We start from the raw sequence: 13,453 nt of genomic DNA, 5'->3' as shown, positions 1-13,453 counted from the left end.
CTTTTGAGTCCCCATTTTCGGAAGATGAAATATTGAAAGCCATCTCAGAACTAGTGGGTGATAAAGCCCTTGTCTTGGATGGGTTCCCAATTGTGTTCTATAAAATTTTTTGGGGATTAATCAAGAAAGATGTGATCAATTTTGCTGATGAATTCCATGAAAAAGGTTTCCTTCCATCTGAGATGGGTGCCACTTTTATAGCCTTAATTCCAAAAAAAAGGAGCAGAAGGTCTAAAGGATTTTCGACCTATTTAGCTTGTTGGCAGTTCCTATAAGATTATTGCAAAGTTACTAGCATCCAAATTCGAGGCGGTGATTAGTGTTCACGAACCCAAGTGCAAGTTTGTGAAGTAGTAATAATTCGGTGTGACCGAGGTCGAATCCACAGGGAATGGGGAACATGGCCTAGAGGTAATCTTGTCTAATTGTTTGTTTGGGTTTTTAATATAGCGATGTAGGAAAGGGTTTAAAACAAATAAATAAATGACTAAGGATCCAGGAATCCACTCATAGCAATCGCAATATCCAATTTAATGATTCAATGGATAACTCAATTGGAATCGAAGTCCTATCCTATCCAATCGGAAGATAATTCTGTTAAACCATCATTCATGTATCAAAACAGATTTGAACTTCAATTGAATTTGTTCCCACATCATGTACCAAAGTATTGATCGTAGGAAATTCAAAGCATCTGTCCTGCTTGGAGTCTACGATAGATCAATCATTTGCAAAAGAGATAATAAAATATTCTTAGCTTTCCTAAGCATCTAATGTGCACAGAGTCAACAATGGATCAAAGTAAACTAGAAATAAATCTTCATTCAAATCAAATATTAATGAATTGTTCAACATTCAAATCAAATAACTTGAAAATCAAATAACTTGAATAAAAGCAACTATACATTATGAAGAACTACAAGCTTCTCCCCTTAGCCTTAACTAAGAGATTATTAGTTAGTAATAGATAACTCAAAAACAAACTAAAAACTAAAGATCTACTAGAACCCGTGAAGAAATTGAAGTGGAAGAATGTTGTTGGCGCTCCACTTAAGCCTTATCTTCTTCTCCAAACACTAGAAGACGATTTGGGATGTCCTAGGGATTCCAATTTATAATTTTGAAACTCTAACTTTAGCAGTGCATCAGAAAAATCGCAAACCGACTTTGAATTTACGTAGTCGTGTGCTCCCTTGATGGCATCGAAGAATGCGTCCAACAACTAACTTTGAAACTTCATAATTTTCTCGATGGAATCGAAGAAGGTTCGATGGGATCGAAGTTTCCTTTGATGGCATCAAATGATCGTTTTTGCAGTTTTTCAAGATTTTGTCTTTCTGGCCTTGGAATTTCAAAATATGATTTTTCTGGCCCTGAATTTTCAGGATTTCTTTTCCCAACTTTCTTCACTTGAAATCTTCGATTTCCTTCCTTAGATTCCTTGGATCTTTGGTACTTCAATTCTTTAATATAATCCTCCATAGATCCAATTCTTCATCATCTTCTCTTGAGCTCTAAATCCATCCTTTTAAGCACATATTCATCATAGGCTTCCGAATCATCTCGCATGACGAAAACGTATATAATTAAATCGAAATAACACTTAAATGCTAGGAAAATTAATGTAATTGAGAGGTTAAATATGCAATATTTGAGTCTCAACACACCCCCCAACCAACATTTTGCTAGTCCCACGCAAAACATGTGCAAGATATTTTGAAAACAAATGAATAATTTCTATAAGCTCATGCAGTTCTAAAAACAATTTAGATTATAGAAAATCTAAAATACATTAATGTTGAGTACTACTTTCTTTTAAACTCTAGCACTTGGTAAATGTCCAAATCAAGTTCAAAGCATTAATCCTATAATTAGAAAAATTCTAAACATTGAGTTCCATGGGTGCATAGTGAAGTCTAGACTTATCACAACCAAATGTTCAGTTTTCTACCTTCATGATATCATTGATGATCCAAAGAACATTCTGGATGACCAAAACCTAAATCAAAACCTACCTTACAGTTCAATCTTCTACTCATCCAGCTTTTGATTTTTCCATTGACGACTCTCACACTATTTTCACTTTTTTTTTTTTTTTCTTCTTTTCGGTCCTTTTAAGGAACTTTGATAGGTAGCCCTTTTCGACAATAACTGTTTTTTAGCTGGGTATTACTTCTCTCTCTCTCTTGAATTATTTTCATTGAACACGATGGACAAATTGCCCAGGTTTGGTTCATATCATTCTTAATAATCATCAAGTTAATAATTCAATATCAAACTTAAACTTTAATGTGTAAGCTAGATGTGATATGTAAATTACATGACTCAATCAATACTTTAAAACTTCAAATTAAGAATTAATAACTCAAACTTAACTTTAGAAATCTATCAAATAACTAAAATTCAGATTTAAAAAATTCTCAACAACAAGTATCTTGTCATTCTAATCTTTGGATTATTTTTAAAATCATAAAAAATTGAAAAAATTTTATAGCTCAAAAATTCAACAATTCAGCACAAATCTGAAGAATTTCCATAGGAAACCTACCTCCCAACCTAAATTCTACCTCGTCCTCAATGTATAAATATATGCAATAAGAGCAACTTGAGAGCAACGAAAATAAAGAAGAATAAATGAAAAGTACTTGGAAGGTGATAGACAAATAGGCTAGAGCGAACTTCCTATCAAAAGATATTTCAACAACTAAACTAAAGTAATATAAATCAAACTAATCCTAAGAAAACAATAAATTCCTAACCCTAAACTAGGAAAGCAAGGAAAAACTATTCATTCTTGATAGATATTTTTCTCCTCTGGTCAGTATCTCAATAAATTTCTCAACATGCTTCTCAACAAGATCATCCAAAAGCTCATTTTGCAGTAGGCTTGGATGTTCTGGAGCATGATCATCCAAAGAAATTTATGAACCTCATCATAAAATCTTATTTTAATCCCTTGAGGTATTCAAAGTAGATAATATTCACCTGCGGTAGAAAAATTTTCAATGTTAGTACACCATGGTGAATTAGCGACTACAATTAATTGTAAATTAGAGAAAATATCTTTAGCCAGTGTGGTCTCAACAAATTCCGAAGTTTCAGACTTCGGTTCAAATTCTAGATCCTTCACCTTTAATGGTAAACATTCAGAATCTATGGAATGAAGCTCTTCACAATAATGATTCTCCTGGTCAGTATCAACTACCGAGGTACATTCTTGCAAGGCATCCATTATGTCTTTAATCATATTATCATTAAAATCCTCAAAGTGTGCCAAGCAAACTTCTATAGTGTCGGGATATTTAGTTGAAAAGGACTCACTCTCCACATTGGAATCAAGTGTGTCATGTAAGTGGAGCGGATCAATATCACTATGTTTGAAAATTACTCGTGCCTCTTGATCATTAAATGGGACCTTACTTGAGATCAACTCTTGGGAAAATTGAACCGTAAACTCTTAAGTTTTCTCAAATTTAGTATACTCAACAAGCGAGGTGTGATCACTCTCCTCGCATTGTATTTCTAGATTGGACTGAGGCTGGGTTAGGCAAGCCTTTTCCTCATCAATGAGGCGTGACTGAATTATTTGAATGGAGGATTCAAACATCTTTAATGATGTTCAAATGTTTGTATAGTGTTTTGGTTGAATTGTGCTTGAGCATCTATGAATTTATCAAGTAATCCTCTTGAGGTGTTTCTGGTTGGATTTCATAAGTAGGGGATCCAAGGGGATAATCATCAGAATCCATGGTTGGTTCACTTCTCCAATTTAAACTCTGATGGTTACACCAATCCATATCATACGGGTCATGTGGGAGTATTTGATGGTTGTTGTTAAGCGTTACCATCCATATAATAATCACGCATTGTCTTCTTAACCGGTGGATGATAATTGTTCTCTTACATAATCGCATAGTGATTTCTTAATCGGTGGATCATCATATCCTGGTCGGTTCTCGATCATAGATTCCGTTAATTTACAAGATGTAGGGTATTTCCTAACATATAATGATTTGATAAGCCTTTAACCAATCTCTCGTCTCTTAAAAGTTGATTAGGGTACTCACGTGTCCACTTTGGCATAAACATAATGAAACCCTAAAAAAAATTCTATAGAAAAATCCTACAACAATAAAGAAAGCAAGTAGATGGAGTAAGGAAGGATGTTATTGGAAGAAAGGAACTAGAGTGAAGATCCTATAAAACAGAAATAATAAATAATGTTAGTAATGCTTTTAAAAAGAGATAAACTCTAAAAACAAAATTCTGAAAATTAGTAAATCCTAAAAATCCTAGATTAGAAAATTTCAGAAAACAAGAAAAATCTAACCTGAAACAAAAAATCAAACCATGAAAACCTAAACCTAATAGTGTTCAACACCACTCCTCAACAATGGTGCCAAAAACTTGTTCACGAACCCCAAGTGCAGGGTTATGAAGTACTAATAACTTGGTGAGACCGAGGTCGAATCCACAAGGAATGGGGAACACGGCTTAGAACTAATCTAAGTCTAATTATTTGTCTGAGTTTTTTAATACAGCGATGTAGGAAAAGGTTTAAAACAAATAAATAAACGACTAAGGATCCATGAATTCACTCATAGCAATCACAATATTCAATTTAGTGATTCGATGAATAACTCAATTGGACTCGAAGTCCTAGCCTATCCAATCGGAAGATAATTCTGTTAAACCATCATTCATGTATCAAAATAGATTTAAACTTCAATTGAATTGGTTCCCACATCATGCACCAAAGTATTAATCGCAGGGAATTCAAAGCATCTGTCATGCCCAGAGTCTACGATAGATCAATAGATTTTATAGATCAATCCTTTGCAAAAGAGATGAAAATATTTTAGCTTACCGAAGCATCCAATGTGCATGGAGTTGACAATGGATCAAAGTAAACTAGAAATAAATCTTCATTCAAATCAAATGTTAATGAATTGTTCAACATTCAAATCAAATAACATGAATTAAAGAAAACTAAACATTAAGAACTACAAGCTTCACCCCTTAGCCTTAACTAAGAGATTAGCTAACCATAGCTAACTCAAAAACAAACTAAAAACTAAAGATCTACTAGGACCTGTGAATAAAGTGAAGTGGAAGAACGTTGTCAGTGCTCCACCTAAGCCTTCTCTCCTTCTCTAAACCCTAGAAGATGATTTGAGATGTCCTAGGGACTCTAATATATAGTTTTGGAACTCTAACTTTGCACCGCCTTGGAAAAATCGCAAACCAATTTTGAATTTACGCAATCGCACGCACCTTCGATGGCATTGAAGCTCCCTTTATGGCATCGAAGAATGTGTCCAGCAACTAACTAGGAAAATTCATGATTTTCTCGATGGAATTGAAGATGGTACAATGGGATCGAAGTTGCCTTCGATGGCATCGAATGGCTGTTTCTACTGGTTTTCAGGATTTTGTCTTTCTGGCCCTGAAATTTCAGAATATGATTTTTCTGGCCCTGAATTTTTAGGATTCTTTTTTTCACTTAAAATCTTTGATTTCCTTCTTTTCTCACTTGGTTTCCTTGAATCTTTGGTACTCGAATTCTTCAATGTTGTCCTCTATAGATCTAATTCTTTGTTATCTTCTTTTGAGCTCTAAACCCATCATTTTAAGCACATATTCATCATAGGCTTCTGAATCACTTTGCATGATGAAAACGTATATAATTAAATCGAATTAATACTTAAATGCCAGAAAAACTAATGTAATTGAAGGGTTAAATATGCAATATTTGAGTCTCAACAATTAGTGAAGTCATCTCTAAACTGTGACTGCATTTTGTGGTTGGTTGAAAGATAGTGGACAGTGTCTCGATAGCAAACGAATGCATTGATTCTTGTTATAGAAAAAAAGATCTAAAGGGGTAATGTGCAAACTGGACATAGAGAAAGCCTTTGATCACGTTGATTGAGATTTTCTTGATTATATGCTACATCGCCTAGGATGTGAGGCGAAGTGGAGAGCATGGATCCGAACATGTGTTGAATCGGCAAAATTCTCAATTTTTGTGAATGGCTCCACAAACGGCTACTTTAGTGCATCTCGGGGGTTGCAGCAAGGTGACCCACTTTTGCCATGTCTTTTTGTGGTGGTCATGGAGGCTCTAAGAAATTTGATCGCAAAAGGAGCGGAGTTGGGCCTTGTAAGCAGTTTTTAGGGTGGATAACTCCTCATTTCAAATATCTCATCTTCAATATGCAGACGATACATTGCTTTTCTACGAGGCCGATGAATCCAAGATACTAAATCTCCGCAAAATCATAGTATGCTTCAAGGTGGTCTCGGGGTTGAAAGTAAACACGAGTAAAAGTGAATTGTTGGGAGTTGGCTTATCATTTGAAGAGGTTGAAGTCCTCGCTAGCATCTTTGGTTGTAAAGTAGGCTCTTTCTCAACCACTTACTTGGGATTACCATTAAGCCTAGGCAAGTTGTCTAAGTAGATATGGGAGAAAGTTATAGAAATGATTGAGAGGAAACTATCGTGTTGGAAGAGAAGGCATATATCATTGGGAGGGAGATTAACATTAATCAAAGAAGCTATGACCAACCTTCCAAATTACTTCATGTCTCTATTCAAGTGCTCAAAAGTTGTGTTGAAATTATTGGAAAAAAATAAGGCGGGACTTTGATGCCGGACAATTAACCACTTGCTCTAAAAGCTCGAACTGATAGAGCATGGTGAATTAATCCCTTTACCTTATAGCCTAGGCTCCACATCCCATGGGTTAGGGCCTCGGTTGAATCCCCCTCGTGGGTCCCACATCACATGGGTACTGCCTCACATGAGCCACCCGCCTCACATGGGCCACCTACCCTGAGTGTGCCCCTGCATCCCACAGGCCACCCCACTCGAGCCCGGTGTGAAAATGTCCCTACATTAATCACCCCTGGCGAGGAGTCTCGAACATGAGACCTCCCACTTTGATACTAATTTGATGCAGGACAATTGACCACTAGCTCTAAAAGCTCGAATTGATAGAGCATGGTGAATTAATCCCTTTATCTTATAGCCTGGGCCCCACATCCCAAGGGTTAGGACCTTAACGGAACCCCCCTCGTGAGCCCCACATCACATGGGTACCGCCTCACATGGGTGGGGCCCGCCTTACACGGGCCGCCTACCCCAAGTGTGCTCCTACATCTCACAAGCCATCCCACTCGAGCCCGGTGTGAAAATGCCCCTGCATTAGACTTCTTATGGGAAGGGGCAAGCGATGAGCATAAATTCCATCTTTTGATCTGAGAAGATGTTTGTAAGCCGCAAAGGAATGGGGGAGCCAGACTCCAGATTTTGGGGGACATGAACCTAGCATTTCTGGGCAAGTCGGTCTAGAGGTTTGACATAGAAAAGGGAAGCTTATGGAGGGTTGTAGTAGAAAAGAAATACGGGGTTCAAGAAGGTTCATGGTGAATTAAAGACTTCCTTATATCGGCCTTATCCATTTGGAATGTTGTGGTTGCTCTCATATCCAAGGTGTGGGAAGGCATTGGCTTCAATTTGGGTAATGGAGAAGATATTAGATTCTGGGAAGATAACTAGCTAGGAGATCAAAAGTTAAGGGAGGTATTCCCTAGGTTAGTAGGGTTCTCGATGGAAGATAATTTGAAGGTGGCTAGGTGTTTCTCTTTCATTGAAGGAGAGATTGTGTGGGCCCCTCCATGTAGAAGGAATATGGATGATTCTGAGATAGTTGAACTCCTAGATCTGATGAGTATGCTTTGCAAGGCTCGTCCATCTCCTTCGGAAAGAGACGCCTTGAAATAAGTAGTTGATAAATTTGGGAAGTTCTCGGTGACATCACTCTACAATAAGATCATGGGTGAATGTAATAACAATTCAAATTGTCACACTGTATTCCTTTTGAGAGACGGTGCTCCTCCCAAGGTGGTAGCTCTAGTTTGGTTGGTGGGTAAAAATAGGGTGCTCATAGTGGATAACTTGTGTAAGAGGCACACAATTCTTCAAAACGTGTGCCTCTTATGCTTTCCGAACAAGGAATTTGTTAATTATCTATTCGTCTACTGCTCATTTACTAGAATAATCTAGGATTTCTTCTTCAGCAAATTTGGCATCAACTGGGTCCTACCGGCCTCCATTAAATCCTTGTTTTTTATTGTGGCATGGAGGAGGCATAGAAAAATCATGGAAAAAGATATGGCATGTAAGGTTGCTAGCCGGGATCTGGTCCATATGGTCGGAAAGGAATCGGCGGTGTTTTAAGAACATTTCCTGCAATCCTTCAGAAGTCTGGTAGTTGGTTGCTGTCTTGGTTAAGAAGTGGGGTGCTGATTCTTTAGCTCATTCCCAACTTCCAGATTGTTGGGTTTTTTTTTTTTTTTTTTTCTCCTCTATTTCTGTATTTTTTGGCCCTTGGCCTTTACAGAATAAAAATTACCTTTCCCCAAAAAAAAAAGGATGATGGATGGATCATGCATGTGTTTGTATGTATGTATGTGTATACGTGGATGGATGTAATGATACTGATACTACGAACTATGAACATTGCTTACATGCAAGGGCAGTTAATGAAAATATACACCACATCCCCCCCCCCCCCCCCCCATCTTTGACAAACACTTGGGTGGAATCTATGTCCCATTTTGTAACACCCTGAGATTTCAGCTCTTATGGATAACACGATGGCCCAAGTTCCTTAGTGTTAACTCCGATATGTTAAGGATATTATCCCACATTTCCCTTTCATTCACCTTAATTTATATTCTCATGGCATTCATAGCATAATCGACGGAAATTAAATTCTTCTTCCATTAATAGTTCTAATCTAGGTATCAACATAAAGTCTATAATCGAACAAATATAAGTCTCTGTTTGTCCTCCCATTGAGGGCATTATTACATGTTTAACAAAATAAATCAAACTAAACATAAGAAACAACAAAATCAAATAATGGTCTTCCTCAAGCCACTTCGGCTTCATCATCTATTGTCTATTGCCATGAGCATTCATAAGCCTTATCTAGAGGTCCACTAACTATGAATGGATCATCACCTGTGTCACTTATAGTTGTTTGTCCAACAAGAGGAATGAGTTGCCATGGTTCAACTCAGCAAGGGCATCCCTCCAAGATTAGCACAATAATAGCACAATCATGTTAATAACATTCAAAACAAAAAATTCATGAGAAAAATCTTATTTAATGCAATGCATGTATGCATGATCTGGTGAAGGGACTCCTGACTAAATGAGATGGGATCTTCCAACACTCTCATTAGCCACTAGTCACCAGAGGTATTGAGCCGATGTGGGATGTGATCTTCCAACACTCCCATATACTCCAAAAAATTCCAACTAGTGAAACGAAATCTTCCACACTTTCACTCAATCATGCACAACTAGAGAAACTGGATCTTCCAACACTTTCTGTATTGTACGCTCCTAAAGTGAATGCATGATTAGTTCCACCTTTAATTAAATCGGTTTATCATCTAGCCGGTTTAATGATGCCCATACTCAACAAGTTACCATCTCACCCTATGCCATGGTTCACTACACCCTAGAATGGCTGTTACCCTTCTCACTACTTCCACTAGTGGAGGGACGTGCATACTTTAGCCGTGATGTTATACATGGCTCACATTCCATATTAACTATTCATGGATCCACTATAGGTAAACAATTTAACTATCGGATCCTCCATAATCCATATAACCCACACAAGGGTATTTCCATCAATTCATAAACATAACGCACATAGGTTTCCTCCATTCTATATTAACCGATCATGGATCCATCACAAGAAATAATCCAGCCATTGGATCCTCCAAGAATCATCAAAATCCATACATTGGATATTCTACACCAATTCACCAAAACAACCTATATGGGTTTCCACAATTCCATGTCATGTTTCTATCTTATGAGGTAAGGGGCTTCCTTTGATGTGGAATCCAAACACATGTCCATATCCAACAAAGCATGGGTGTACCATGTCCATTCACATAGCATAATATCCATGAAACAAGCATAGTTTCTACATAGTTCCCATAGGTTGATGTTGACATATACTATTTCACCTCCAAACGTCCAAACACACAACATGTAGAATTTTCACAAAAAGTCCAGCAATACTACATCAATTTATTCACATGAAAAACATCACCACAATATGTACAAACATCACCACAATATGTACAAACATCACCATGCATAGGTGGTATAGGACGGCCTAATCCAACCCTAAATGAATGTGGAATCTAAAATGGACAGATTTATACAAGCATTAGCAATAGAAATTCAGCATTATACATCGCGGCCATCCATCACAAACATGTTGTATTGAACCTTAACATCTGAATTTAGTCAGATCAGGCGAAAGATAGGACTTTCGTCTCGCAATGTGTCCGCTCGACGATCCAAGTGGATTTTCTAATCCATGAAATAAGAATTTTTTGGATTAGGGAAATCTGAAAAATTCAAAAATAGGGATAGTTCTTTATTTATATTTCAAATATAGGGCCTTATGTGATGGGATTTGAAGAAAATCAAAATATGTATATGTGGGGATCATGATCATCCAAGATCTAATGATTGGATTGAAATGAAAAGCAATCGGCTTCTAGGTCTGGAGACTTTAGATCCTGTGTGATCACTTATGCCTGATTACTTGTGCGATCGCACAATTGCATAAGTGATCACACAACTTTTTTTTTTTAATAAATAAATAAATAAAATGAAAAAAAATGGAAAAAATGGAAAGTATGAGATCACATGATTGCATATGTGATCACTTTATGCGATATGCGATTGTATACCATCCATATGGCATATATGACCATCATGTGTGCCATGTGGATGACATCATGCAATTATGCGATCGCTTTTGACAACGTTGATTCCATATCATTTTACCTTTTCTTTTTCAATTGCACATCCTTCGACCTACAAGTTGCCTTCATCTATGTCTGTAGTTTTTTCGCGTCTGTTCTGCACTGAAGGTCCTCTATTTAGCATATTCATATTGAAACAGAAGATTTTCCAATAATATATACAATGTTATGGAAGAGGAACCTATGGATTAAATTTCTATTCATTGCAAGGTGGCTAGAAAAGTATTGAGTTGCTAAAGATTTTGGTGCCTCCCACATTTTTCGAAAGAATTTGACAAATTAGTGGGGAACATAGGGACAAATTTCAACCATGTATTGAAAATATCGATATTTTTGGCGCATTTTGATTAAAAAAAAATTTGCTAAAACTGAAATATATCATGATATTATCATATTTGTTCGTCTTTTTTTTTTTTCTCAATTATACTGTTTTTTTTTTTTTTTCTAATTCTCCTTCATGTCTATTTTCATCACTTATTTCTCATCTCCTAGAACACTTCTGCTCATAAAGTAGCTCTCTCTGTCCCAGCTTCTCAAGCCTCTTTTGATTTCTAAGATGCATAACTGGCTTTATTTTTTTATTTTTTATTTTGTGGTATTATAGATTGTTCAGCCTGAGAGTTTGTAAGGTATGCTCAGGTTTTCAGTTTGTACAAAAAGGGCCCATGGTTTCGCAATCCATGGCAATGATACGATGCAACCCACTACAGATGGCTCATGCACCAAGAAAATCACCTGGATTTGGCCTTTTTAGGTGAAGGTGCAGAGTTTGGACATGTGGTCATGGGTTTGACTACCCATTTTGGTGAAATCCCATTTGCGGCGGGGGGGTGGGGTCGGGGGTCATTCTTAACAATCAATTGCTGGACACACATGGAGGTGAGAGATTTTTGTTGAATGGGCCATGCAAGGTGGATTCAATCATATGTTCATTCTTAAAGACTTTGGCGAATGGGACCATCGGGGGGGGGGGGGGGGTTAAGTTTTGTGCGTTAAAAAAAGAAGAAGAGGTGAAGGTGCAGAGCCCTGTATTTTCTTTCTTAACAATCAATTGCTGGACACACATGGAGGTGAGAGATTTTTGTTGAATGGACCATGCAAGGTGGATTCAATCATATCCACATTCCGGCTCCTGTACCATGGGAACTGGACACATGGAAGTTGCTACAATTGTTCATTCTTAAAGACTTTGGTGAATGGGCCATCCAAAGTGGATACATGCAGTTGAACTCATGATTCTATTATATAGGAGTCTCAGCTGGTTTGTGAGTAGTTAGACCAGTTCAAGAGAAGTGGTCTGTTGCATATATCCACATTTTGGCTCACTGAACCATGGGACCCCACTTGTAAGTCTGGAACTCAAGAGTACTGTTCAAAATCCTCTTTTATTTTCTTATCAATTTCTAAATAGCATGTTTTAATTAATACGTGCAGCTCTAAATGAGGCGCTGAAGCAAGAAGTCGAGAAACTCAGGATAGCTACCGGGGAAGTATTGAACCCTGGCAAATCATTTAACTTTGGCGTGCCTCAAATGCCATATAATCCCTCATTCTTTTCGATTCCTCACCAATCAGTAGGCCATCACCACAACATTCAACTGTCGCAGTTCCATCCGTCCCAGCATAACATTCCCAGTCACCAATTGCTTGCGCACTCACACATGATCTCAGAAATGATGAAGCAAGACCCACTTGGCCGATTGCAGGAGCTAGATATCAGTGGAGGCTCACATCTTGTGAAATCTGAAGGTCCCTCGATTTCTGCTAGTGAGAGCAGCAGCACCTTTTAACTGGTTACTACTGCCATTGGTAGCATACGTGTCCATCAGATTGCGGGAATGGTGAGAAGAGCCATGGGAAGAGGATCAAGTGGTGAGGGCTTTCTTTGCTGCACGTGCATATGTGGCACATGTACAAGGTCCTTGCAAGATGTGACCCACCATGAACATGACTTGGCTCAGCAATCAGGCTGGTCCACTCATTGCTTCAAAATGCATGCATGGTCCACCATCATGGGTGGACCAGCCCGATTTTCTGGCCATGGCATGTTCACTGTGGCTTCTGCCTAATGAATGGCCCAGATAATGCAGACGTGTCCCAAATCATGTGTCTGCGAAGAAGAGCCCTAAATCAACTTCACACCAACCCCCTTGCCACTCATGGTTAGGTTTGTCCATAGGCTGACATCCATGAGTTTCTACTTTCCTTTGGGTACTGTATTTTTTTATTTGATTGGTTCTTTTATGGTATAATCATTTCTTGATTATTCATCTGTAGGTTTCTCTCTTTCTTTCTTTTTTGTTTTGTTTTGTTTTTTTTTTTTTTCTTGAATCAAGATATGAGATTTTGTTGCATCAATCATTGAGTTCCTCTGTGGTTTTTTTTTTTTTCAATTGAAATCATTTTGTGAATGGTGTATTGTGGGGAATGGAAGTTTCTTCATGGATGCAGCTTCTGTATCTCTTATGTTTCTTCGGGTGCATTTGGTTGCACAAAATATCATGAAGTTTTGTTATTAATCTTTCTAATTTGGTGCAAAATTTTGTGGTATTTCATGAAATTTGGTGCAACCAAACAGGTCCTC

At 37.6% G+C, this 13,453-nt stretch overlaps 1 protein-coding gene across 2 annotated transcripts in view; it reads left to right on the top strand.

The window, feature by feature from the left end:
- Positions 1-13,159, top strand: part of LOC131223838 (transcription factor RF2b) — a 60,127-nt gene extending 46,968 nt beyond the window's left edge. For both annotated transcript variants that reach the window (XM_058219363.1, XM_058219364.1), the window contains one exon: positions 12,304-13,159. In XM_058219363.1, coding sequence (XP_058075346.1) covers positions 12,304-12,659 — 356 coding nt within the window. In that variant the 3' untranslated portion in view covers positions 12,660-13,159. The remainder of the gene's footprint in view (positions 1-12,303) is intronic.
- The last annotated feature ends 294 nt before the right edge of the window (positions 13,160-13,453 follow it).

Source organism: Magnolia sinica, chromosome 13 (genome assembly GCF_029962835.1).
Source record: "Magnolia sinica isolate HGM2019 chromosome 13, MsV1, whole genome shotgun sequence".
Taxonomy (NCBI): domain Eukaryota; kingdom Viridiplantae; phylum Streptophyta; class Magnoliopsida; order Magnoliales; family Magnoliaceae; genus Magnolia; species Magnolia sinica.
This window is presented reverse-complemented; position numbering and strand designations above follow the sequence as displayed.